We start from the raw sequence: 26,555 nt of genomic DNA on the forward strand, positions 1-26,555 counted from the left end.
TTCTTTTGCAGCAGTGTGATTACGACCTACTGTTCTAACTTGGCTTTCACTGCAGCATGACACTATTATGGTAAACATAGGATGGTTACATTGCTGTTCTACTTGCTCACCCATATTTACTTTTACTAAAGTAAAAGTACGCTTTGGGACGTAAGGGAAAGAAAGGATTTATACTTACCGTAAATCTCTTTTCCCTTTAGTCCCAAAGGCAGCACAATTCTCCCTTCCTATATATTATTTGGTTATTATTGTTTGGAAAATCACTGATGACTTCATCTTTTTGTGGTTAAAGTTTAAGGGTGGTGTTTTCCTACCGAGTGGGAGGAGTCTCTCAAAGTAAGTGCTGCCTTTGGGACTAAAGGGAAGTCTCTCAAAGTAAGTGCTGCCTTTGGGACTAAAGGGAAAAGGGATTTACCTTAAGTATAAATCCTCTCTTTTCGGCTTAATAACTGGCTTATCAGACTAGTACCAGTAGAATATGGGATAAACTGAACTCTCTTACCCAGAATGGGTAATGGAAGGTGAGGGTGCAGCTACACCTCTCTTGCTTGCAATTCTAAAAAATAAAGGCAGAGGTTGCAAGAGGTTCCTGCAAACAATGAAACAGAAAACATTCCTGTTATTTGAACAAAGGCGATACGGCGATGCCGGGGAAAGTATCAGGAGATGCATCAACTATGCGGCGATCGATTGATCGAGCCTAGCCTGACTCCTTCCTATACAGAAGGAAGGCTAGGCTCGATCAATCGATCGCCACATAGTTGATGCATCTCCTGATACTTTCCCCGGCATCGCCGTATCAGGAGATGCATCAACTATGTGGCGATCGATTGATCGAGCCTAGCCTTCCTTCTGTATAGGAAGGAGTCAGGCTCGATCAATCGATCGCCGCATAGTTGATGCATCTCCTGATACTTTCCCCGGCATCGCCGTATCACCTTTGTTCAAATGACAGGAAGCCGAGTTTTCTTCTAAAGCATTCAAAATAACAAATGGTTTTCAGGATAGGGCAATTATTGGGGGAGGGTAGAATAGATTTTTTAGTTAAAAAGTTTTAGTGTTACTTTTCCTTTAAGTTATGGTTCCTTCACTTCAGGCACAACCTGGTCCCAAAGGGCTGATAAAACAGCTCTAGATGAACAGGTATAGCAGCTCCTTTCACAACGAACGTTATAGCCATTACCATGGTGCATTCCCTTAGTGTAATGAGGTCAGAAGATAGATAGTTATTAAATCATACAATCTATCAAACCAAAAAAATCAGTGCATACATCAACAGTCTGACTGATGGCAAATAAACAGGCACATAGAGTATTCTTGGCTAAACAATAAGTAAAGTTTGCATTTAATAATGTAGCTTCATTAATTAACAGAAAGGTCTTGAAACAAAGCCTTGAACTTTATGGAACAAGGCTAAAAAAATAGTTTTTTATTTGCCATAAGTAAGCGAGTCTGCCAAGGTTGTTTTAGGGCTGCAGCAGTAAATGGCAGTCGCTGTGACACAATGGCAATATCTCTATTACAGTGCACATCTGAGGCAAATATAGAGACAGTAGCAAACTTTATAACATTTACTGTTAAATGACTAATAGAACTGGAATGTAGACAAAGCATTGTCTGTCAAAGGTATTGCTGTAGAACAGCGCTACAAACTCCTGCAGTAGCCTGATGTAGCCAGACTGATTGCCTTGATACCATACATGGGTACCATAGGGATGTGGAGACCCGTTCCTGTTGGAGACTATGAATGAACTGGCAGCCTTTTTTACGGATGGATACAACTTTTGTTACAAAGGGCAAACAACAATCTGTCTACCACGCCCTTAGTTACCACCTCAATATCCACAAGGGGTAGGGCTTGTAAATAGGTGGGGCACACCACTGGAGGGTGCGGAGGCAGGGCAGCTTGAATAACATAGTTGGGTGCGGGCAGTGGCACAAGTGCTATCTTGACTCCATGTTACAGAATAGCACCTTCGACATTAATTAAACACATATCCATGTGTTAGAATGGCCCAGTCAAAGTCCAGATCTAAATCCAATCGAGAATCTGTGGCAAGATCTGAAAACTGCTGTTCACAAACGCTGTCCATCTAATCTGACTGAGCTAGAGCTGTTTTGCAAAGAAGAATGGGCAAGGATTTCAGTCTCTAGATGTGCAAAGCTGGTAGAGACATACCCTAAAAGACTGGCAGCTAGAATTGCAGCAAAAGGTGGTTCTACAAAGTATTGACTCAGGGGGCTGAATAATTACGCACACCCCACTTTGCAGTTATTTATTTGTAAAAAATGTTTGGAATCATGTATGATTTTCGTTCCACTTCTCATGTGTACACCACTTTGTATTGGTCTTTGACGTGGAATTCCAATAAAATTGATTCATGTTTGTGGCTGTAATGTGACAAAATGTGGAAAAGTTCAAGGGGGCTGGATACTTTTGAAAGCCACTGTAAGTTATATCGTTGTAGCACACTTTAAAACACTTGTATATACATGGGGTTTACGTAGATATAACCTAACTAGCTACCTGGTTTGGCATAACTGTTCACACCTTTTAATCTCTGCACCCCCTGCAGTGTTCACACCTCAGGCTCAGACTGCAATCACCAACATTGTTCCCCTGTTCACACCTCAGACTGTAGGAGCGGTGCCAGCATTGTGTCATTGTATGCACTGTGTATGGCACACACAGGCAGGCAGAGTATGGCACACACAGGCAGCATAGGGCAGGCAGCATATGACACACACAGGCAGCATAGGGCAGGCAGAGTATGGCACACGCAAGCAGCATAGGGCAGGCAGAGTATGGCACACACAGCAGGGTAGGGCAGGTAGATTATGGCACACAGGGGCAGCATAGGGCAGGTAGAGTATGGCACACACACAGGCAGCATAGGGCAGGCAGAGTACTGCCTGTGTGTGCCATACTCTGAGTGTCCTATGCTGCCTGTGGTAGGTGAACCTGGAAGGGTTTGTTTTGGGAGTTAGTTAGCAGTTGGAAATAGCCATTAAATGGTCCCTAAGGTGTGTAATTATGTACTGGGGGTTGCTGTGCTATCGGCATGAGAGGAGGAGGAGGCATATAAATTTAAGGGTGTGCCTTAATATGACATAACTCTTGCACATATAGTTACATAGGGTTGAAAAAAGACCATAGTCCATCAAGTTCAACCCATCCAAGTAAACCCAGCACACACACCTATACTTACCAATCTATACATTCACATATATAAACTATATATTCAACCACTAATACTAACTGTAGATATTAGTATCACAATAGCCTTTGATATTCTGCTTGTTCAAAAACTTATCCAGGCCCCTCTTAAAGGCATTAACATAATCTGCCATTACCACATCTCTAGGAAGGGCATTCCACAGCCTCACTGCCCTCACCGTGAAAAACCACCTACGCTGCTTCAAATGGAAGCTCCGTTCCTCTAATCTAAAGGGGTGGCCTCTGGTGCTTTGATCTTTTTTATGGGAAAAATAAACACCCCCTATCTGCCGATAATCCCCTCTAATGTACTTGTACAGAGTAATCATGTCCCCTCACAAGCGCCTCTTTTCCAGAGAAAACAACCCCAACCTCAACAGTCTAACCTCATAGCTTAAATCTTCCATCCCCTTTACCAGTTTAGTTGCATGTCTCTGCACTCTCTCCAGCTCATTAATATCCTTAAGGACTGGAGCCCAAAACTGCACTGCATACTCAAGGTGAGGCCTTACCAGGGATCCATAAAGAGGCAAAATTATGTTTTCATCCCTTGAGTCAATGCCCTTGTTTATACAATGCCCTTGTTTATACAAGCACTTTATTTGCTTTAGTAGCCACAGAATGACACTGCCTGGCATAACTTTGCACGTGTCAACATTGAACCTCATTTTCCAGTTTGCTGCCCAGTTTTCCAATTTTGTCAAATCGCTCTGCAAAGTGGCTGCATCCTGCATGGAACTTATAGTTTTGCACAATTTAGTATCATTAGCAAAAATAGAAACAGTACTCTCTATGCCCACCTCCATATCATTAATTAACAAGTTAAAAAGCAAAGGACCAAGGACTGACCCCTGCGGTACTCCACTAACCCCACTGGTCCAATTAGAAAATGTTCCATTTATCACCACTCTTTGTAATCTATCCTTCAGCCAGTTCTCTATCCAATTACAAATATTATGTTCTAGACCAATATTCCTCAATTTGTTCATTAACCTTCTGTGAGGTACAGTTTCAAATGCTTTAACAAAGTCCAAGTAGATGACATCAACTGCCATTCCAGCATCAAGGTTCCTGCTCACCTCCTCATAAAAGGCGACTAAATTAGTCTGACAAGATCTGTTACGCATAAAACCATGCTGGCACAAACTTATAGTATTGTGAACTGCAATGTATTCAAGTACCCTACCCCTTCCAAAAGCTTTCCCACTACTGATGTCAGACTAACAGGCCGAGAACGGGATCCCTTTTTAAATAACTGCACCACATATAGATTGTAAGCTCTACAGGCCAGGGACCTCCATCCTCTTGTGTATTTGACCCTTAACTTATTGCAACTGTATATTGTATTTATTTGTGCTTATTGTAATACATTGTATTTATCTATTTTAATACCCCTGTTTATATTAATGTATTCTACTGTACAGCGCTGCGTACATAAGTAGGGCTTTATAAATAAAGTTATACATACATACACATTAGCAATTCGCCAGTCTCTCGGCACCATGCCAGACCTCAACGAATCCTGAAAAATTATGTTAAGAGGCTTGGCAATCACAGCATTCAGCTCATTTAATACCCTGGGATGAATCCCATCCGGTCCTGGACCTTTGTTTACATGTTCAAGTCTCTCTTGAATTTCCTCCTGGATGATCCATGCATCAGTAGCTAAATTACTAGAACTGGGCATATTAATGTGAATAATATGAATGCTGGTTGATATCCCCACAGTGAGCACCAAGCTTTTGGGTTTTTGCTGTGCTACCACTATTAATGTGGGCATGGTCTTGTGATAACATGGGTATGGTTTGAAGTGGTGTGGTTTTAAAAAGGGGAGTGGTCAAAACTGGCTTCCATTAGCGGCCCTCCACTACGTATGCTAGAGAAATTCTGGCCGTCGACACCACAGAAGTTGGACAGCACTGTTCTAGCAATTCGTGACCCAGTCTGCATTGCATTCACTTACAATGCCTGTCTCTAAATCTGCCACAGTTTCTAGTACAAATAACAAAACATTTTCTATTGTACTATTCACATACAGTATCACTCTGTGGTCATTATCAAAACTATAAACCATAATTCACAATGTCTGAAATCCAGCACATCTATTTATTTTCCTTATAAGTACTTTGGTCTGCTTTTTAACGATTTCCCATTTTCCCAGTGTCGAAAGGAATCTAACCTGGCTCCACTGAGGGGCAGAAGCCTCTAGTCCAACTTAAGTCTTACTCCTGACAGGAGGCTCATGTGGTTTGAACAAAACATAGATACCTGAAACAACTTGCCGTGGAATTAGGCTGCTAACAGGGACAAGCCATACTGTGAAGAACCAGGGGAGGAAATAAGAGTCAAGATTTACCATGCATGGCTGCTTTCTGCCTCTTTACATGACAGTAACATATGTCATAAGAAATGTATGAGCATAGGCGTTACCAGTTTACCAGTGTACACACAGAAAAATATCCGTTAACAGCACAGAAAACTTCTTTGCCAAATAGGTGATTCTGTCTTCAAGGCTATAGTTGTCGTATAGTTGGCTAGCTTGAGAACAGAATCCATCCGAGTCAGGGGGACTGTGGGTGAATCTGCACACACAGAATTTATTCTTTATCACTATGTTATGTATAAAATATTTCCTATTTTCCTATTGATTTTAGTGAAATGGACTAGCCATGTCTCCTTGATTATATTAAGAAATGACCTTTGTACAATGCATATTTTAACATGGGTATACTATTTTTTTCTCACCAAGAAGAAATTAGTTTGAGGGTCCATAGTGTTTGGTGTGCCCTTGGTCCCCAGGGATATACAGTTCGGTCCATAAATATTTGAACAGAGACAACTTTTTTCTAATTTTGGTTCTGTACATTACCACAATGAATTTTAAATGAAACAATTCAGATGCAGTTGAAGTGAAAACTTTCATGTTTAATTCAGTGGGATTAACAAAACGATTGCATCAAAATGTGAGGCCACTAAAGCATTTTCTTTTAACACAATCAGGCTCAAAAGTAATTGGACAATTGATTTAAAGGCTATTTCATAGGCAGGTGTTGGCAAATCCATCATTATGTCAACAGACAACATGCGGTCAAAGGAGCTCTCCATGCAGGTGAAAGAAGCCATCCTTAAAGGAGAATGCAAGTAAAAATTTAAAAAGCATACTGCCCAATAGTCCTCCTATTGTTTAGTAAAAACGCCACACTTTTGGCTCACCTAATCAAATATTTACTCAGTCACACTTACGTCATATTTTCTAGAACAGGCAGCTATCTCTAAAAAGGTATTCTCCCTTCCTTTCCCTCCTTGCTTCATACTGCACTTGTGTTTCATTCCCTCATCCTCCTCCCCTCTGACAGATCCGCTTCTGATTGGCTGGTGGGCATGTGTAGCTCAGAACAGAAGACAGGATCAAGTTACACACATGCTCAGAGAATAGGAAGGCTGCCGCTGGCAGCCTACAGGAAGGACAGAGAGATTTCAGTGATGTCACTGGAGTCTTCACACTGCTGTAGGCTGCCAGCAACATATCTCAGAAAAGCAAACAGGGATTTGGGAATTTAGATATGCAGTAAGTACTTAAAAAGAATGCCTTTAGACTTACTTTTAATTTACATTAACCTTTTATTGTCCTTTAAGCTGTGAAAACAGAAAAAACCCATCCGAGAAATTGCTACAATATTAGGAGTGGCAAAATCTACAGTTTTGTACATCCTGAGAAAAAAAGTTAGCACTGGTGAACTCAGCAACGCAAAAAGACCTGGACGTCCACAGAAAACAACAGTGGTGGATGATCGTAGAATAATTTCCATGGTGAAGAGAAACCACTTCACAACAGCCAACCAAGTGAACAACACTCTCCAGGGGGTAGGTATATCGATATCCAAGTCTACCATAAAGAGAAGACTGCAAGGTGCAAGGCTCTCATAAGCATTAATAATAAAAAGGCTAGATTGGACTTTGCTAAAGAACATCTAAAAAAGCCAGCACAGTTCTGAAAAAACATTCTTTGAACAGATGAAACCAAGATCAACCTATACCAGAATGATGGCAACAAAAAAGTATGGACAAGGCGTGGAACAGCTCATTATCCAAAGCATACCACATCATGTATAAAACACGATGGAGGCTGTGTGATGGCTTGGGCGTGCATGGCTGCCAGTGGCACTGGGACACTAGTGTTTATTGATGATGTGACACAGGACAGAAGCAGCTGAATGAATTCTGAGGTGTTCAGAAGGAGGAGGTTGGTAACTTGAGTTTAAAGGCGACCTCATTTATCTGTTGAATAACAGGAAATGGACCCAAAAACTTCTGTCCTAATTTCTTTGAAGGACACAGAAGTTTAATATGATGGGTTAAAAGTCCCCAACATGAAATTCCGGATCTTTCCTTCACCTCAGATCAGTGAACATCTTACAATTTTTCTGAGCTTGAGCTATAGCTTGCTGAATAGCTTGAGTATTCTTAGAGATAAATAAAAGACGATCCTGTGCAGCTGGTTCTTGAATTTTTTTAGGAAGATTGGGGAGAATATGAGGATGAAATCCATAATTGGCAAAAAATGGAGTTTGTTTGGTGGAAGAATGATAAGCATTATTATAAGAAAATTCAGCTAAAGGTAACGGCTTACTCCAATTGTCTTGTAAAAAAGACGAAAAACAACGGAGATATTGTTCCAATGTTTGATTTGTTCTTTCTGTCTGTCCATTCGACTCAGGGTGAAAAGCGGTAGAGAAGGCCAATTTGATTTTCAATGACTTACAAAGAGCTCTCCAAAATCTGGAAGTAAACTGCACTTCCTGATCGGAAATAATCTTATCAGGAACTCCGTGGAGACAAATTACTTCTCTGATAAATACTTTGGCAGTTGAAGAAGCGGACAGAGTTCCAGGTAGTGGAATAAAATGAGCCACCTTGGAAAGCCGATCTACTACAACAAAAATAGTGTTAAAACCTTGAGAAGGTGGAAGATCAACAATAAACAGTATCTAGAAGAATTAAGTCTAAAACAACTGGACTTTTCTGAGTTTTTCTTGAAAAAGTTTCACCACTCATCCGAGTGGCTTCTTCAGTTCAAATGACTGGTAGGGAATTCCCCGGTATTTAAACTCTTAATGGTAGTACAGTCACAGACATCCAATCACAATGGTCCCATTGTTACGTGTTAGCTGAAACTGACAGGTGTTAGAAGGTATGATACAATCACAATGGTACCATGATGATTATTGATGAAGGTGTTAATCCTTCAAAGTACATGACTGGAAGTGTGAACTGTTGTGAAACCGCCGGGGTAAGGATGTCAAAGCGGCATTGTATGTAGGTGACAAGTGGTGTCTCAGACCCCCTCCTCTGTTCTCTGTAGGAGAATGGCCCAACATAGGTGGGCGAACTCCTCAGGACAAGACTCAGCAGTCTATCTACACCTCAAAGAAAAAAGTCATTCTTTTGAGGACAGTAACGTGCATATCTTGGACCGAGAGGACAGATGGTTTGAAAGAGGTGTGAAAGAGGCCATTTATGCCAGCCTGGAAAAAACCATCCCTGAACAGAGGAGGGGGTCTGAGACACCGCTTGTCACCTACATACAATGCCGCTTTGACATCCTTACAGATGTTTGTATATACTGGGGGGGAACCCCGCACTACGACTCAGGTATAGGGTGCTCAATGTTTAATGGAAATTGAAGACAAAGGAAAAAGACACATATATAAATCTGGCACACCTATAGGACCATAAAATCAAATCTTTATTATGTTTTAATTAAAAAGAGTTTAAAATAAAAGAAAAAGCAAGAAAAAGAGTATTAAAATCGATACCCTATGCCTAAAGGTAAGGTTGCACTGACAAATCTGTGAATCGTATCACGTTTATTACTTTTCAAGGTTTAACAATACCCTGACTCAATGTAACAAGTAAGTAACAAATGTGCTGGGAATCAGCAGTTTCTCTAATTGTGATGAGTAAAAATTCTACCCTGTTGCAATAAATGGTATCACATTCGAGAAGACCCCGTAAGAAGGTAAGTATATTAACCTATTTGTTTCTTTTACAGAATTCTGTTACTCGAATCTGCGCCACTCCTTGTTCTTTATACAATGAACTCAGCAACTTTTATTTGTTTCGCTTCACTTTTACTGTATAATAAAGATAAAATATCTTGTGTGTGATTTATTGTTTGGTGGTTATTATTTGTAGAAACTGGAGATCGACAACATGGCACAGAGAGATAAGTGCTCTTTAAACATGAATCCTTGTCTGCCGGCTGATTTATCAATATTCAGCGAACAATGTGTAGAATAATAAGAGGAGCAGTTCTGTGCCTTAGATCGTTATATGAAGAGCGTATGTATCTATGTCCCAACCTCGGCTCCACCGTTACCACATATCTCTAGACAGCAACTATGTCGGAATCATTTAGTGAGCTTACAATCAAAACGAAATGGCGTATTTACGGACCTTATAACTGAGAGTCGGTGAGCAGTTTCAAAAGGTTTACTTAGATGTGGACACACAGTTATCATATAAGGAGGCCTACAAATCAAAACAGACATCCATTACTGGTTTTTGCTTTAATTGGCTGTATGGAGAAAATTTTATTGGCCTTAAGGAGAAAATCTCATGATTGGCTAGTGAGGGTTTAAAAAGAACCCATCAGAGAAAGGAGCAAGATTTGCCTTGATAAAGCTTTTAAGCAAAACGCGCGTCAGCGTGTATACTCTATGCCAATGTTCCTTGTGCCGAGGTAAAAAATACAGAGTGGTAGGCACAAGGTTCGTACTGACTTTAATAACGGGGATGGATTGTTGTAATCTCCGTTTGTGTTAAATTGTCCCTGTACCGAGGTAAACTGCATGAGTTGTAGGCACAGGGATCGTATTACCCTGATTAATCACTTAAATTAGTTGTTCACACTTGTGTTGCTGTAGAACACAATTTGGTTGTTTGGATGCGATCCCGATGCTGAGGTTGAATAGTGGGTTGTAGGCACGGAAATGCAACTCATGGGCGCATTGAATATTGATTGAGAGCTGTTTGAGCTCCGCGTGATCATACAGTGATGAGGGGAAATTGACAGGAATATGCGCTTGATTCAACTACCGAAAAAACTGTTTAACCTAGAGACAGGCAATTCAGGGGAGATTCGGGGTTGTAAACCAATAGCGCCATACTGACCGGTCACCCCTGCGTGTTTGAGGGTAGCGAAGTGAGACGAATAGCGGTAAAAGTAACCCGCTTCCAGTGGTACAAGTTAGCCAAGTCTTGTATACATAAATGTATTTAACTAAGTGTAAGGAGTCGAACAGCGTGAAATAATCACCGTTAATACTGACCGCTTACCCGGGACTCTACAAGATGAATGTGTTGTCTGTAGTAAGCTGAACAAGCGGTAACTAGCCGTTATCAGCGCCGATTGAGTGGTCTATATCCAAATCGCCAAATTGCCTTGTTTGACCTAAAGACGATAAGCCAAGGGGAGATTTGGGGTTTTTCGATCTAAAAGTACCATACTGATTGTCTACCCCTGTATGATCAGGGCAGCAAACTGTCTGCCTAGTATTGTGCATATCAAGTGTATTTTACTAAGCCAAAGGAGCTGAACAGCGTGAAATAGTCGCTGTCAGCACCGATCGTTTTTTTCGGATTCTGTAAGATTCACACATTTGTGTTTTATGAACAGCGGTAAATAGCCATTGTTAGTGCCGATAACTGCCCAATATTGGATATGATAAGCGTCCCCCAAGGGTTGTATGTCTTTTATAACTGTGTGTCCACATCTAAGTAAACCTTTTGAAACTGCTCACTGACTCTCACAGTTATAAGGTCCGTAAATACGCCATTTCGTTTTGATTGTAAGCTCACTAAATGATTCTGGCATAATCGCTGTCTAGAGATAAGTGGTAACGGTGGAGCCGAGGTTGGGACATAGATACATATGCTCTTCATATAACGATCTAAGGCACAGAACTGCTCCTCTTATTATTCTACACATTGTTCGCTGAATATTGATAAATCAGCCGGCAGACAAGGATTCATGTTTAAAGAGCACTTATCTCTCTGTGCCATGTTGTCGATCTCCAGTTTCTACAAATAATAACCACCAAACAATAAATCACACACAAGATATTTTATCTTTATTATACAGTAAAAGTGAAGCGAAACAAATAAAAGTTGCTGAGTTCATTGTATAAAGAACAAGGAGTGGCGCAGATTTGAGTAACAGAATTCTGTAAAAGAAACAAATAGGTTAATATACTTACCTTCCCACTGGGTCTTCTCGAATGTGATACATTTATTGCAACAGGGTAGAATTTTTACTCATCACAATTAGAGAAACTGCTGATTCCCAGCACATTTGTTACTTACTTGTTACATTGAGTCAGGGTATTGTTAAACCTTGAAAAGTAATAAACGTGATACGATTCAAAGATTTGTCAGTGCAACCTTACCTTTAGGCATAGGGTATCGATTTTAATACTCTTTTTCTTGCTTTTTCTTTTATTTTAAACTCTTTTTAATTAAAACATAATAAAGATTTGATTTTATGGTCCTATAGGTGTGCCAGATTTATATATGTGTCTTTTTCCTTTGTCTTCAATCCTTACAGATGTTGACCATGCTTTATTTTCGCACAGTGTAGTACCATCTTTTCATGACAGATACCCCCCCACACTACTTTTAGTAGAGCTCAGCAAATACTATCAAGATCATTACTGCTAGTTTCCAGTTATACTCTTATTAAAATCCAAACATTTCTTTTTTTTTTTTACTGGCCCTGGTCTGCATATAGAAAAGTAATCTTATTACTCTCCTATTTGTGGATATAATTTGCACACAGACTTATTTATTCATTTATAAGCACTGTTATTTCCCCCCTCTCTATGCTGCACTGCATATACCAAGTAGCATTATATAATTTAAATATACAAATTACATAAAAATGTATTCAGGCCTTGTTTTTTTTTAATAAACATACCTTTACTTTCTCTGTCTAGGGTCTTCAATAGCACTAGATTTGATGAGCAAGATAAATCTAATTAAGCATTAATTAACAGACATAAAGGTAGCAGGTGGGAGAAATGTAATAGATATCAACTGCTGTGGCCAAAATACTGGCAACTCATTTTCTAACTCAACAAAAAAAAGGATAAGTATCATTTATTACAGTAACCCTTTTAAAGTAACTAGTGTTTATGTAACTGTTGGTGTTTACATTTTTTTAAGTTTTTGGTGCTTAATTACAAAGTTTGGTGAACTACAAGGCTTAGAGCAGGTTTGCCACAAGTTGCATTATTTTGTAGTTAGCCTCAATTTGAGGTTGGTGGGGTTTGATTAGTTGCACCTGAACATACTGCATTAATAGAACGACTGGGACATCAGTGGAACTTGCTCTGGTGGGTGCGGCTCTTTAAAGGGGATATATACCATACATTTTTACAATGCACTAAACCATGTAAAATAGAAGTAAGTGCTTTTATTCTAATACTTTTGGGTTCAAAAATGTCCATAACTGCTTGAAAACTGTGCTCTACCCAGACCTTTTGCAAGCTTCCGGTTTAGACTCTTCAGTATGTGGCTGTGAGCCGCTGGCCCTGATAGACTTCACTGACACAGCAGAGCTATTTAAAGTGCAGTGAATATGCATAGGGTGGGCAGGGATTTGCGATGTCACAGGCAGTCCATTCCTGCTCTACTCTTTATATAAAATGTCTCCTTTAAGTTATTGCTTTTGAAGTGGGGGCCCGGTAAGTAAAGTAATAAACCACAGGAGTTACAAACTAAAGGAGTTTAAAACAAGGTGCAAAGTTGTTATTTATTCCAAGTCTTCTTTCCCCCTAGTTTTGCTTGTATGTGTAACTGGGAGACTTGTATACACTTTTGGAACAGTTCCAAAGTACTTACCTCTGTTGTGGATGTGAGCAAATTGCCACTTTAGAGGCTCGCGTTGGAGCCCTAGAGGAACAAGTTGTAACACTACACACGACTGACAATCTTGACAGAAGTCTATTGCTCACTAAGCAGGAGCTAGCTGGGTCAGATAGTTTGGGGGAAGAGAACAGCCGAAGGATGATGAGGCAAGTAAGCTGGGCGACAGTTAGAAAATCTAGTGTGGGGGAAAAGGGAGGCTGCTCCACAAATTGTGTGAAGAAGATGGGAGCATGAACTCTGGACTGGCGGTTCTAGATGAGGCTGATCTCTCTAACAGCCGGGAGACCAGTTTCTTTAGTATTGGTGGGAAGGAGAGCAGAGGTAGGCCTAAACAGATTGGTTATAGGGGATTCAAGTATTAGGAAAATGGACAGTGTAATCTGTCATCCTGATTGCTACAACCAAATAGTTTGCTGTCTTCCTGGTGCCAGGGTCAGCATGTGGTTAATCGGGTTGACAAATTATTGGGTGGGGCTGAGCATGATCCAACTTGATACATATTGGTACTAATGACAAAAATTAATAGTAGGTTGAGGACCTTAAAGAGTGAGTTCAGGATCTAGGCTTTAAGATTAAGGAAATGTCATTGTTTGGAAGTTTTGCCGTTACCATGTGCAAGTTTAGGGAGACAGAGGGAGCTTAGTGAGCTAAATGCGTGGCTAAAGTCTTGGTGCAGGAAGGAAAATTTTGAGTTCCTAGAGCACTGGGCTGACTTTTCTTTGGGGCACAATCTATAATAGCCGTGATGGATTGCGGGAGAGAGTTTTATGGGAAAGCTAGTGTAGAGGGTGCAGTGGAATTAGCAAGGGGTCCTAGGGGAGGAGTGAAGGCGGCATACAGTTTACCAGCTAAGAAGATTCCACTGTTACAGACAGTCGCAATGACAGAGTCGCAATGCTTTCCCAAAATTGCTGGTTTTGATGAAATACCTGAAAATCACATCAAATCTTCCATTTTCAAGTAGGTACAAAGAAAACACATCCTAAATATGAAAGCCAAGGGTCCACTGAACAGTTTGATGCCCACTGTGCACCCCAAAAGGAAGTTAGTGCATACAAAGTGTATACGCTGCAATATAAACTACCGACATGTGCATTATGTGCCTTAAGACCCCCTAACAGTACGGAGACCCTAGAAAACCATATATTTTCGGAAAGTACACCTTCTTACAAAATGGGTAAATACAACTTTCTACTGCAAACTACCAAACTACAAAGTTATGCTAAACAGAACGGTTTTTATGACATTTCTGAAAATCTTCACAAAGCTTGCATTTTACCTCATTATATACCCCCACATTTTGTAACGTATCAACATAAAACTTTCTAAATATGAACGCCAGGGCTCTACTGAACAGTTTGATGCAATATGCATATATTGGCTAAACTACGTGCCGTACAGGGGCACCCAAATAAAAATAGTGCATATGAATTTTCACATAAGATGCTCCAGCTCATGCAAATTTGGCACCCGGTATGTGTATTATGTGGCATAAGACCCCCTGACAGTAAGACCCTAGAAAACCATATGTTTTCCGAAAGTACACATTCTGACAAAACAAAAATGGGTAAATACATCTTTCTACTGCAAACTACCAAACTACAAAGCTATGCTAAACAGAATGGTTTTTGTGAAAATCGTCACAAAGCTTGCATGTTGCCCCATTATGTACCCCACATATAGTAACATACCAACATAAAACTTTCTAAATATGAACACCAGGGGTCTACTAAACAGTTTGATGCCCAATATGCATAGATTTACCAAACTGTGTGTGGGGTACAGAGGAAGCCAAATTGAAATACAGCAGAAAAAATGTCCATGTGCAAAGACAAGTAACAAAGAACAATGTGAAATGCAATAAAATTGCTAAAAATAAAAATAAATCGCTAAAATCAATGGTTTTAAAGATAGTAATATCTGCGGTCAGAATAACAGTTTGAGTATTTTGGTTTGGACAAATAAGTTTTACAGACAAAGTCAAGCGAACAACAACTATGCATAACTGAAAATGCAATAAAATGGCTAAAAATGCAATAAAATACCTAAAAATGCACCAAAATCACAGAAAATGTAGTAAAAACACCAAAATAATACAGAAAAGGTATTGCACAGTGCGGTTAGGGAATATGCTATCTGCAATGGCAATAAAACATTTTTTTCAGGCAAGAATAAAAACAATGTGATAGAAAAAAATACAAAATTACATACCTGGGCAGAAGAAGCTGGAGATCTGCAGGAGAGGCAGCTGCAGTCAATCCGTGATTGGGCGGTGCAGGAAGGGGGGGTAAGTAGAGGGGGGAACGGAGGAAAGGAGAGGCAGTGCAGTGAAAGCCACCTGCATTGCCTGGCTTTTCATATGGGGCCCTTGGGCGATCGCGCCCCAGGGGCCACTTGTTCCCATCTTGTGCTCGTTGCCTAGGGGCTGGGTGTGGAACGAGTGAGGAGCGAAGGAGTGACTTTTCCGCTCCCAAACCCGGAAGTGCAGCAGGACATAGAATCTGCGTCCTGTGGCACTTAGGTACTTTTATACATGATGCTACGTCCTGTGGCACTTAAAGGGTTAAAGCATTCAAGTTAGCAAGTTAGACAGTAGAAACTTTCAGCAGGTACAAGGAAGCAAATAAAGCATGCAAAAAAAGCTATTTGGCAAGCTTAAATAGAGATGGAATTGCAGCTGGAAATGGTATTGCAGCTAGGAGTAAAAGGAATCCAAAATGATTTTTTAAATATGTAAATATTAAAAAAATGAAGTAAGAAGAAGGGGTGGGAACCTTATTCTCACGGGGGGGGGGGGGGCGTCATTCGTATTTTTCATCTGCCTATACAACTGAGGAGCCAGCTAATCAAGGCTTCCCTTTTAATAGACTCAATTCTAGTAATATAACTACTGGTGCATGGATTACTCAAATTGAATTCAAAAGGTAAACAAAGGCCCAGGACCAGATGGTATTCATCCCAGGGTATTAAACAACCATCTGTGATTGCCAAACCTCTCTACTTAATTTTTCAGGATTCATTGAGGTCTGACATGGTGCCAAGAGACAGACAAATTGCTAATGTGGTGTCGTTATTTAAAAAGGGATCCTGTTCTCAGCCTAAAAACTATAGGCCTGTTAGTCTGACATTAGTGGTAGGAAAGCTTTTCGAAGGGGTATTAATGGTTAGGGTACTTGAATACATTGCAAATCACAATACTATAGGTTTGTGCCAGCATGGTTTTATCCTTAACAGATCTTGGCAGACCAATTTAATTGCCTTTTATGAGGAGGTGAGCAGGAACCTTGATGCTGGAATGGCAGTGGATTTCATCTGCTTAGATTTTGCTAAAGCGTTGGATACAATACCTTACAGAAAGTTCATGATAAAATTGAGGAATATTGGCCTAGAACATAATATTTGTACTTGGATAGAAAACTGGCTGAAGGATAGATTGCAAAGAGTGGTGGTAAATGGAACGTTTTGTATTTGGGCCAGTATTGTTAGTGGAGTACAGCTGCACACTCAGCATAATAACGTAAGCCAAAGTTTTATTGTTTCATTGGATTCAGCCAAAGCATTTGATATTATAGAATGGTTCTGTGGGCTATACTTTTGGCTTTGGGCCTAATTTCATTGCTTGGGTTATATCATCGTTTAAAGTACTTAATTGTTGGGTTAAATTATTGTATAAAACTACAATCACACAGGTCAGTGTTAACAACAAGCTATTGGTGGGCTTTAAGGCTAGGGTGAAGGTACTCGACAATGCTGCCCCTTATCCCAACTTTTAATTGCATTTGTCCAAGAAATATGCAACAATGTTGATGCCCCTTATCCCAACTTTGCAAATATGCAACAATGTTGATGCCCCTTATCCCAACTTTTAATTGCCTTTGTCCAAGAAATATGCAACAATGTTGATGTTAAAAAAAAAAAAAAAATTGGCCCCTTAGCATTCTCATTTGTTAGAGTTTTGTAGTTTTCTATTCTGGCTACATCTAAATTACTTGCCCTTACTATTAAATTGTTGTTTGCCGAGATAAATGTTGCATTGTTTTAATTTCCAGGAGAATGCTGCCAAGGCAGGAAAATGAAGAAGAAATTCTGCGTAGAATTCGCCAAAATGAGAAGGAAATTGAAAGTCTGCCTTGTCTATACACAACAATAGAGGCAGATACTTGGAGCAGCAATGATGATCTAATAAGAATAATAAAAGAGAAAATCTCAGAGGAACAGAGAAAAACAATATGGATAGAAGAAGCTTATTTACAAATATAATTTGGGAAAAAAATTTTTTACTTGGTGGCTTAAAAAGATCTTCCACCCAAAAACTATGGGTCAGATTTATTAAACTTCATATTTTTGTAAGTTTTGTGTTTTTCACTAACACGAATAAACTAACTTTTTAAAAAAAGACTGAATGTCTTGTTTATGAAAACATACAATTATAAAGAGTACAAATAAAAAAAACCTTGTAATGAATATGAAAACATGTATATCTTAAAATCATTGTTTACTTTAAGGGAACTATTCCTATAACATAATCAGTTAAAAATGTGGTACAATTTTTGAAGTAATCAAGTTTATCTTCACTATCCCTCTCTCAGCATGTTTCTATTCATTCTTTCTTAATGCAGGTGTTGGGTCATAGGCAGCAGGAGATGCTTTTCCTTGAGGGGGGCAATGGTAGGGAGTTATGCAGCCGCTGCAAGATTAAGCCATGCCCACTTTTAAGTGACACACCAATATTTATGTACACTTCTATTAAAAACCCACCAATATTGAAGCATGTCTTCACAAGTTTTAAGATAAATATTCTAGCAGACCAAATTTTGCTCCAAATTTAGTAAGAAACAAGATATTAAGATTATTCAAAGTGCAATAGATAAATGGATGGTATGGTTTATCAGACCAGAAAAAAATACTGCATCAACTACGACATCCCCAGATATACTGTCTTAAGCTGTAGATCAGGGATCCACAACCTTTTTTTTACCTGTGAGCCACATTCAAATGTAAAAAAGAGTTGGGGAGCAACACAAGCATGAAAAATACTTGTGTTGCTCCCCATGAAAAAGGACTGTGATTGGCTATTTGGTAGCCCCTACATGGACTGGCAGATTGCAGGAGATTTTATTTGGCAGTTCACATGGTTTTTATGCAACTGAAACTTGCCCCCAAGCCAGGAATTAAAAAATACTGTAAGTACAGGTATGGGATCCCTTATCCGGAAACCCATTATCCAGAAAGCTCCTGTACCTGCTTTAAGGCCACTGAGAGCAACATCCAAGGGTTGTTGGTGAGCAACATGCTCCCGAGCCACTGGTTGGGGACGACTGCTGTAAATCAACCACCGCCAAGTCCTTGGTAAAAAAAAGTTTTTGTTACTTTTTTCATATCATAGTCTGGTCTTTGAATTCTGTGACTTTAGTATAACTTTTCTATGCTGTATGGTGGAGTGGACACATGGCAAGTAGGAAGTGCTGCATAAGCACATACTAAATCCATGTGTGTTAGGACCAACTTTTTTATGTAGTTTGTTCTGGTAGCATTTACTGTCAAGCAGACAGGTAGTACAGTATGTACAGTATCATCTCCAGCACATTCTGCCAAAACTGGTAAAGGCATCAGCATCATATTATACAATGAAATCAAAAGGAAAATATTACATTATACAGTGATATTCTAGCACCCGAAGCACATTAAACAGAGAAACCTAGTGAATACTGACTCCTCAAGCATTTTAAATACAGTGATAGTGAGTGGGTACTTACAACCTAAGCAAATTATATACAGTTAAGAGGAAGTGGGCAGTAATACTCAAACACATTACACAGTAACATTCAACCAGGGCTCATTTACCAACTGGTACCCACCAAACATCACTGAATATAATTTGCTAGTGTGCTAGTAAACACAACTATATTTCACTTTAACCCTTTCACTGCCAGCCGATTTGTCCCAAAAGTGAACATCTACTGCCAAGCCGTTTTTAGACATTTTGCACTCATTACATTTGCTTCGGTTTCTTGACAAGAAAACCTACATGAAATAAAGCATGTTATATATTGTTTTTTCCGGAAGGAATTGGGCTTGAACATTGTAATAAAATTTTGTACTTTTTCTGGAGATTTAACACATTTTTTGAATGAAATATGTTAAAAAAAAGTGAAATAAAGAAAAAAAGTATTTTTATTTTGTGTTTTTTTTCCAAGAACGATTACATTAACTTACAAAAATTTTACTGTTTACCAAATATGTATTGGTAACCCACTTTTCTTGTCCAGAAGACACCACAATAATAAAACAGCATTTTGTGCAATTTTACATTGAAAAAAAGTGAAAAGGCCATCTCTATTTTAACATGGCATATCTTATGACAGAAATGGAATACCCCCATAAGTCACACATTTTTAGAAACTGCACACCTCTATATTTTTAGTTGTGGTGTAGTTTTTGCTCTAAATGTAGCTCCTGTCATACAGATAGCTTAAAAACATATACCATATTTTTAATTTTTTTTTTTTTTTCTGAAACACTATCACAGTCACGAAGTCCAAAGTAAATTTGAGAATAAAACACCAATGAAAATTTTCAAATGAAGGCAGGTTATAAAAGCACAAGTTATCCCTAGTAAAACGATACCCCACATGCATGGGTGCACCTAAAGACACGGCCTCCAAACAGCCCAAAACAGGGGCAATGCATAAGAGCAATTTCACTCACCTTGCAGTTTTTCAGTCTAAACACCCCCTTACTTGTGAAATACCCCCACAAACTATATGTTTTCTGAAAGTGTACATCTATAGCTATTCAGCAGCGCCATTCTTGCTCTCCTATATGCAGAGTTGTGGTCGCAGTTCTCCGTAGAATTTGCAGTTTGGCCTGAAATAAAGAAAAAAAAAGATCCAAAGTTAGATTTCTCCCTGAAATTGCCATAACAACGAAATAAAACCACTAAAATATCAATCTGCAACTTGTCCTGAACAAAACGATACCCCACATGCATGGGTGCACTTAAAGACACGGCCTCCAAACAGCCCAAAACAGGGGCAATACATAAGAGCAATTTCAGCCGAAAGTTTGGAGCTGCGCTCTAAGTGCACAACATGCGGTTTTTCAGTCTAAACACCCCTTTATCTATGAAATACCCCACACAAACTATGTTTTCTGAAAGTGCACACCTGTAGCTATTCAGCAGCGCCATTCTTGCTTTCCTGCATGCAGAATTGTGGACCCAGTTCTCCGTAGAAGTTTGCGGTTTGGCCTGAAATAATGAAAAAAAAAGATCCAAAGTTAGATTTCTCCCTGAAATTGCCATAACAACAAAAAACCCCCACTAAAATATCAATCTGCAACTTGTCCTGAACAAAATGATACCCCACATGCATGGGTGCACCTAAAAACACGGCCTCCAAACAGCCCAAAACAGGGGCAATTTCAGCCAAAAGTTTGGAGCTGCGCTCTAAGTGCACACCACACAGTTTTTCCATCTAAACACCCCTTTATCTATGAAATACCCCCACAAACTATATGTTTTCTGAAAGCGCACACCTGTAGCTATTCAGCAGCGCCATTCTTGCTTTCCTGCATGCAGAATTGTGGACGCAGTTCTCTGTAGAAGTTTGCGGTTTGGCCTGAAATAAAGAAAAAAAAAGATCCAAAGTTAGATTTCTCCCTGAAATTGCCATAACAACAAAAAATTCTTCCCGAACTCGCAAACCTGCCCAATTTAGCCCCAAAATATATTCTATTTACCTTTATCTGTTTAGTTGAACATATTTTGACTGTATAGCTTCATCTGTATTCCTGCAAATCTTCGGGTGATGCGGGGAGGTGGTGAAAGGGAGTCATTGCCCCCACCGAGTAATGACAACCGGCGGGGGCAAGAGAAGGCAGCGCGGGCTAGGGTTAGGCAGGAGAGGTTTCTGCCTGGCACCCCCTAATTGTTGCACCCTAGGCAGGTGCCTCTTCTGCCTACCCCTAGTTCCGGGCCCTGGCATTAGCTAAAGCATACCTCTCAACATTTGAAAAATGAAAAGAGGGACAAAAAGATTTGGTGCGCGTAGCGCGGCAATTTTTTTGTACATGCCCACTTTTGTGGCCCCAATTACCACACCCCATTAAAAAAAAAATAAAAATACTCCTTATATATAGGTGAAATGGCGGGATCAGACGCAAATGTGCTATACCCTCATACTGTACTACCTAATAAAAATATAGAGAGAAGGCAGTCAGTTATAACTATGTACCAGTTTTGCCCCCCCCCCATACACAATGCACCCATAGAAAGTGCACCCATAGACAGTACCCCCCCATACACATTGCCCCCATAGACAATACCCCCATACACAGTGTCCCCAATTGCCCCCAAAGACAGTACCCCCCATACACAGTGCCCCCAATTGCCCCCATACACAGTGGCCTCAATTGCCCCCATACACAGTGCCCCCCATACACAGTGCCCCCAATTGCCCCAATACACAGTGCCCCCAATTGCCCCCATACACAGTGCCCCCCATACTCAATGCCGTAATCTATTACGGAAATGCGGGACATTCATTGAACTTGGGACAGCAGGATGCGCTATAAAAAGCGGGCAGTTGGTGGGTATGGCTAAAGAGGTGACGTGAAATAATGAATTATTGCATAAGTTGCATAGCACCACAATTCTGAAAAAAGCTGAATGCCTGCACCAAGAACAAAATATATATTGCCCAAAATAAAGGCCTCAATATCTGCATTTAAAGCTGAGCTAATGAGTTGTGAATTCACCAGTTTCTCTCCAACCAAAAGAGCTATGCCATCAGAACAATACTATTACTCATAATAAGGAGAAAGACTACAATTAGCATAAGTGTTGAAATGTTAACTCCCATCTAACAACAAACTATAACTTTCTTTTCACTACTGCAAACAAAGACCCTAACTAAACTAAAAGCGCAGGCGCTTAATTTATTCCTTCCGATACGCTCCACTCGCCTCCCCGCTTGCCTCTCCCCCCCAGCACCTCTCAGCCGTCCCCGTTCCACACCGCTCCTCTCCCCTCCCTGCTCACCTCTCCCCCTCCCAGCACCTGCGTCCTCTCATCCCCGCTCCTCTCCTCGCTTGCCTTTCCGCCCCAGCACCTGTCAGCCATCACCGTTCCACACCGTTCCTCACCGCTCCCCTCCCTGCTCACCTCTCCCTCTCCCAGCACCTGCGTCCTCTCATCCCCGCTCCTCTCCTCGCTTGCCTCTCCGCCCCAGCACTTGTCAGCCGTCACCGTTCCACACCGCTCCCCTCCCTGCTCACCTCTCCCCCTCCCAGCACCTGCGTCCTCTCGTCCCCGCTCCTCTCCTCGCTTGCCTCTCCGCCCCAGCACCTGTCAGCCGTCACGTTCCACACCGTTCCTGAACGCTCCCCTCCCTGCTCACCTCTCCCCCTCCCAGCACCTGCGTCCTCTCGTCCCCGCTCCTCTCCTCGCTTGCCTCTCCGCCCCAGCACCTGTCAGCCGTCACCGTTCCACACCGTTCCTCACCACTCCCCTCCCTGCTCACCTCTCCCCCTCCCAGCACCTGCGTCCTCTCATCCCCGCTCCTCTCCTCGATTGCCTCTCCGCCCCAGCACCTGTCAGCCATCACCGTTCCACACCGTTCCTCAGCGCTCCTCTCCCCCTCCCGGCACCTGCGTCCTCTCGTCCCCGCTCCTCTCCTTGCTTGCCTCTCCGCCCCAGCACCTGCCGGTTGCGTCCTCTTGTAATGGCCCCAGCTGCTGCTGCATCCGCTTCTAATAGCTAATAGCTTCTAATAACCAGACGCTAGGGGGAGCGCGACTGCTTGTGCGCATACGCCGCCTACAAAGTCCAAGTCACCAAGTCTGATAAGGAGCGATGCATTATGGGAATCTTTTCTACCCAGCTCAGCGTTTTTTTTTCCTGTTTGGCTTCTGATCATCTGAACTGGAGAAATATGGGGAGACTTAAGGGCACTATTGAGACAACTGAAGGTAAGCCTGCATTTTGAGATTTCCTTCTCCTATAAAGTGCTTCCCAATCAATCGGGCCACATTGTCACTAGGGGGCATCTCAGGCACTGTCTCCTCTACACCACTAAACAACAGGGCAGGGATTATCTGCAGCTGGTATTTATAATAGGATAATTTGGGGCCTGGTACTGCTGCCTTATATACAACGTATGAATTTCGAAGGGCCATTTGAATTAAGTATATACCAACTTTTTTGTACCAGGCCTTAGTTTTTCGAGTGGCGTTGTAGTAATGTTGGAGTTGATCAGTTCTGTCAACGCCACCTATGTACCTGCTGTATTCCCTGCTACAGAGAGGTTTTGTTTCGGGTACGATTTATAGTGCCACAGGCTGGGGTATCTAAACAATATAGGGCAGTGAACAAGGGGATACTAGAGTAAAAGTTATCCACATATAAGTGGTAACCTTGGCCCAAAAGTGGAGAGATGAGCTCCCATACAATTTTGCCACTGACAGTCAAATCATCGGGACAACCAGGGGGGTCTAATTGGGAGTCCTTGCCTTCATAAATCATGAAATAGCTGGTGTACCCCAAAATGATTTCGCACAGTTTATAAAATCTGATCCCATAGCGGGCACGCTTGCATTGTTATTGAAATGCAGAAACCGGAGCAGTAGCTGATACCGGTTTCTCGGCATGGTGGCAGAAAAAACAGGGATAGACAACACAGTAGTGGTATCCCAGTAGGACTCCAAAGAATTTGCTTTTATGAGACCCATAGCTAAAGTGAGTCCCAAGAACTTTTTCATTTCGGCAATGTCAGTGGGATGCCATGCCTGCGCTCGAGCATACCTAGGTAGGGGATTATGGGCAAGGTATTGCTCGGCGTATAAATTTCTGTAGAGGACCATATCCTGTAGGATGGCCTCAGTAATATATAATTGAAAAAAATCAACTGGTTCAAATTCCTGGTGTCCACCTTAACACCAGCGACTGCAGTAAATGGGGGAATCTCAGGGGGAAAATTACAAGGAGGCCTCCATGCAGGCTCTCCTCCAGCTGCAGCATCAGTACCTATTACCCTCTCCCTCATTTGGAACACTCTCCTCTACCTCCACCTCCATGGGCTCCTCAAGAGCACTAACCATGCTACTACTACACCATGACTCCTCAGTAGAGGAGTCACTGTCTGAACCAGGGGGCACATACTCAGAATCAGAGTCACTGAACTCCGCCGAGCTAGAGGCCATGCACAGTGCAGCAGCCTCTTCAATTGAGAACAACTTTCTGGTCATGTTGCCAACAAAATATTTTCAAAACTAATAACACCCTAGTCCAAAAGCCCCCAATCAGTCACACAAAAAGTAAATCCCAATATGATCAGAAAGCCAGAAAAATCTAACAGCTATGCAAAGACAAACTACAGCAACACAGGCAAGGCAGAGAGTAGAAAAAAAAAAAACAAATCTGGCAAAGAAACCCCCACCCCTCCCTTGAACTCTAGACCTCCCTAAAAAAAATACAACCAAGGACAATGAAGAGCAAGAACAATCAGGAACAAGCAAAAAAAAAGCAAAAGCCAAGTAGACCAACAGCAACACAAATAAAAATGCAATTAAAATCACTGAATATACAAAAAAGTGATTATGACCTAATTACTATTGAAATAAAAGTAACACAAGCAAAGTTCTGTAAATACAACCAAGAACAATCAATAAGCAAGAACAGTAAATGAACAGCAACACAAATCTAAAATTGCAATGAAACCACTGACAAATGCAATAAAAGAAATGCAAAATCAAGGTAACACAAGTAATATAACTAATCAAAAGTACAATGCAGAACTGGAAACTCAGAAAATCACTAGAAAATCCAAGAAAAATGAGATTATGCCGTGTGACTTGCATTCAGGGTACCTGATCACTTGTCACACTGCAAAATCAAGGTAACACAAGTAATATAACTAATCAAAAGTACAACGCAACTGATGAAACAGTGATAGTGTGTAAAGGCTAAAAATGGAAAATAAAATAAAGGCAAAGTAAAAAATATGTATGTGTGCACACGTGCAAAAGAAGTGTGTGTATAGGTGTGTAAATGTGTGTGTAAGTGTATGTAAGTGTAAAAAAAAAGTAAAAAAAAAAAAAAAGTGGAAACTGCAAAAAAATTTAAATCAGCAAAAAAAATTACAATTAGTGTAAATGGTATAATGTGTGTAAATGGTGCAAAAATTGTACCTGGGGGCAGATCTCAAAGGCAGGCAGGCAGATCTCTGTGCTGGAGGGTCGCAGGGGGCTGCAGGCAGGTCCACGAGGCTCCAAGAGTGAAGGGGGCGGCGCCAGGGGGGATTTAAATACCCCACGCAGCAGGCACGTCTTGATGATGTCGCTGCGACTTGGGGTCAGTCTGGGGGCGATCGGAGGCGGCAGAGGACGTCCAGGGCCGGTGAGCTCGTTGCCTAGGGGGTTGTGGGGCTGGCAGCACGTCTCTGCACTCGCATTGATCGGCGAGTGCAGAGAACGCGCTGGCTTAATGTAAAACGTAGCTCCTACGTGCTGGGCACTTAGCGACTTTTTTTTGCCAGCACGTAGGAGCTACGGTCTTGGCGTTCAAAGGGTTAAAAAATGTGATTGAGGCTCACTGGGGCTTATTTATCAAAACTGAGCAAAGTTGCACCTGTGCAGTATTCCATAGCAACCAGTTAGTGATTAGCATTTGTTCAGAGACCTGCAGAAAATAACAGCAACAATGTGGTTGTCTTGAGATAATCTTGAGATAATGCACAGGTGTTAATTTGCTCAGTTTTAATAAATAAGCCCCAGTGAGCCCCCATCACATTTAAAGGAGACATATTCTATAAAAATTAACAATGTCCCAGGGAATTATACTCCTCTAGATATAGAAGGATTGTGCTAAAAAAGTTGTGTTTTGGACTAATTTATTGAGATATTCGCCCCAAAACCCCACTAGCCCCGCCCATCTGTTTCATTTCCTGCTGGTTGAATTCTCTGGATGAGCTGGGGAGCTGGAGGGCCTCAATACACTGCACTGTAGGATAGGAACCAGCAGCTAGCCTGACCTGATAGGGAACTGAAGCCTGTCTGTGCTTGTGTGACTGCAGGGCTGTGATTGGCTCACCCCCTCCTACTGTGCTTCTGGCAGGGACCGTTAGGACACACCCACTCTTCATTTCAACTTGGAGAGAGAAGTGAAATGATCTATAGGGAGCTCCAATAAAGGGGCCATTGTTACAGATAGGATTAATGTTTAGCCCAAAGGGAAACCAGAACCGTATATTATTCATAATTGCCTACAAAATTAGGGTTTTTCCCATTTATCCAATATGTCTCCTTTAATAAACTGGAAGGTAGGTGTGTTTACTGGCACACTAGCAAATTATATACAGTGATGTTTGGTGGGTACTGAAACACCAAGCAGATTATATATACTGATAACTATGGG

General features: G+C 41.1%; 1 protein-coding gene across 1 annotated transcript in view; it reads left to right on the top strand.

The window, feature by feature from the left end:
* Positions 1–17,540, top strand: part of card11 (caspase recruitment domain family member 11) — a 719,724-nt gene extending 702,184 nt beyond the window's left edge. Inside the window, exon 24 of the mRNA XM_031893621.1 lies at positions 17,194–17,540. Within this exon, the coding sequence (XP_031749481.1) occupies positions 17,194–17,404 (211 nt within the window). The 3' untranslated portion in view covers positions 17,405–17,540. The remainder of the gene's footprint in view (positions 1–17,193) is intronic.
* Positions 17,541–26,555: the final 9,015 nt, after the last annotated feature.

Source organism: Xenopus tropicalis, chromosome 9 (assembly GCF_000004195.4).
Source record: "Xenopus tropicalis strain Nigerian chromosome 9, UCB_Xtro_10.0, whole genome shotgun sequence".
NCBI lineage: Eukaryota > Metazoa > Chordata > Amphibia > Anura > Pipidae > Xenopus > Xenopus tropicalis.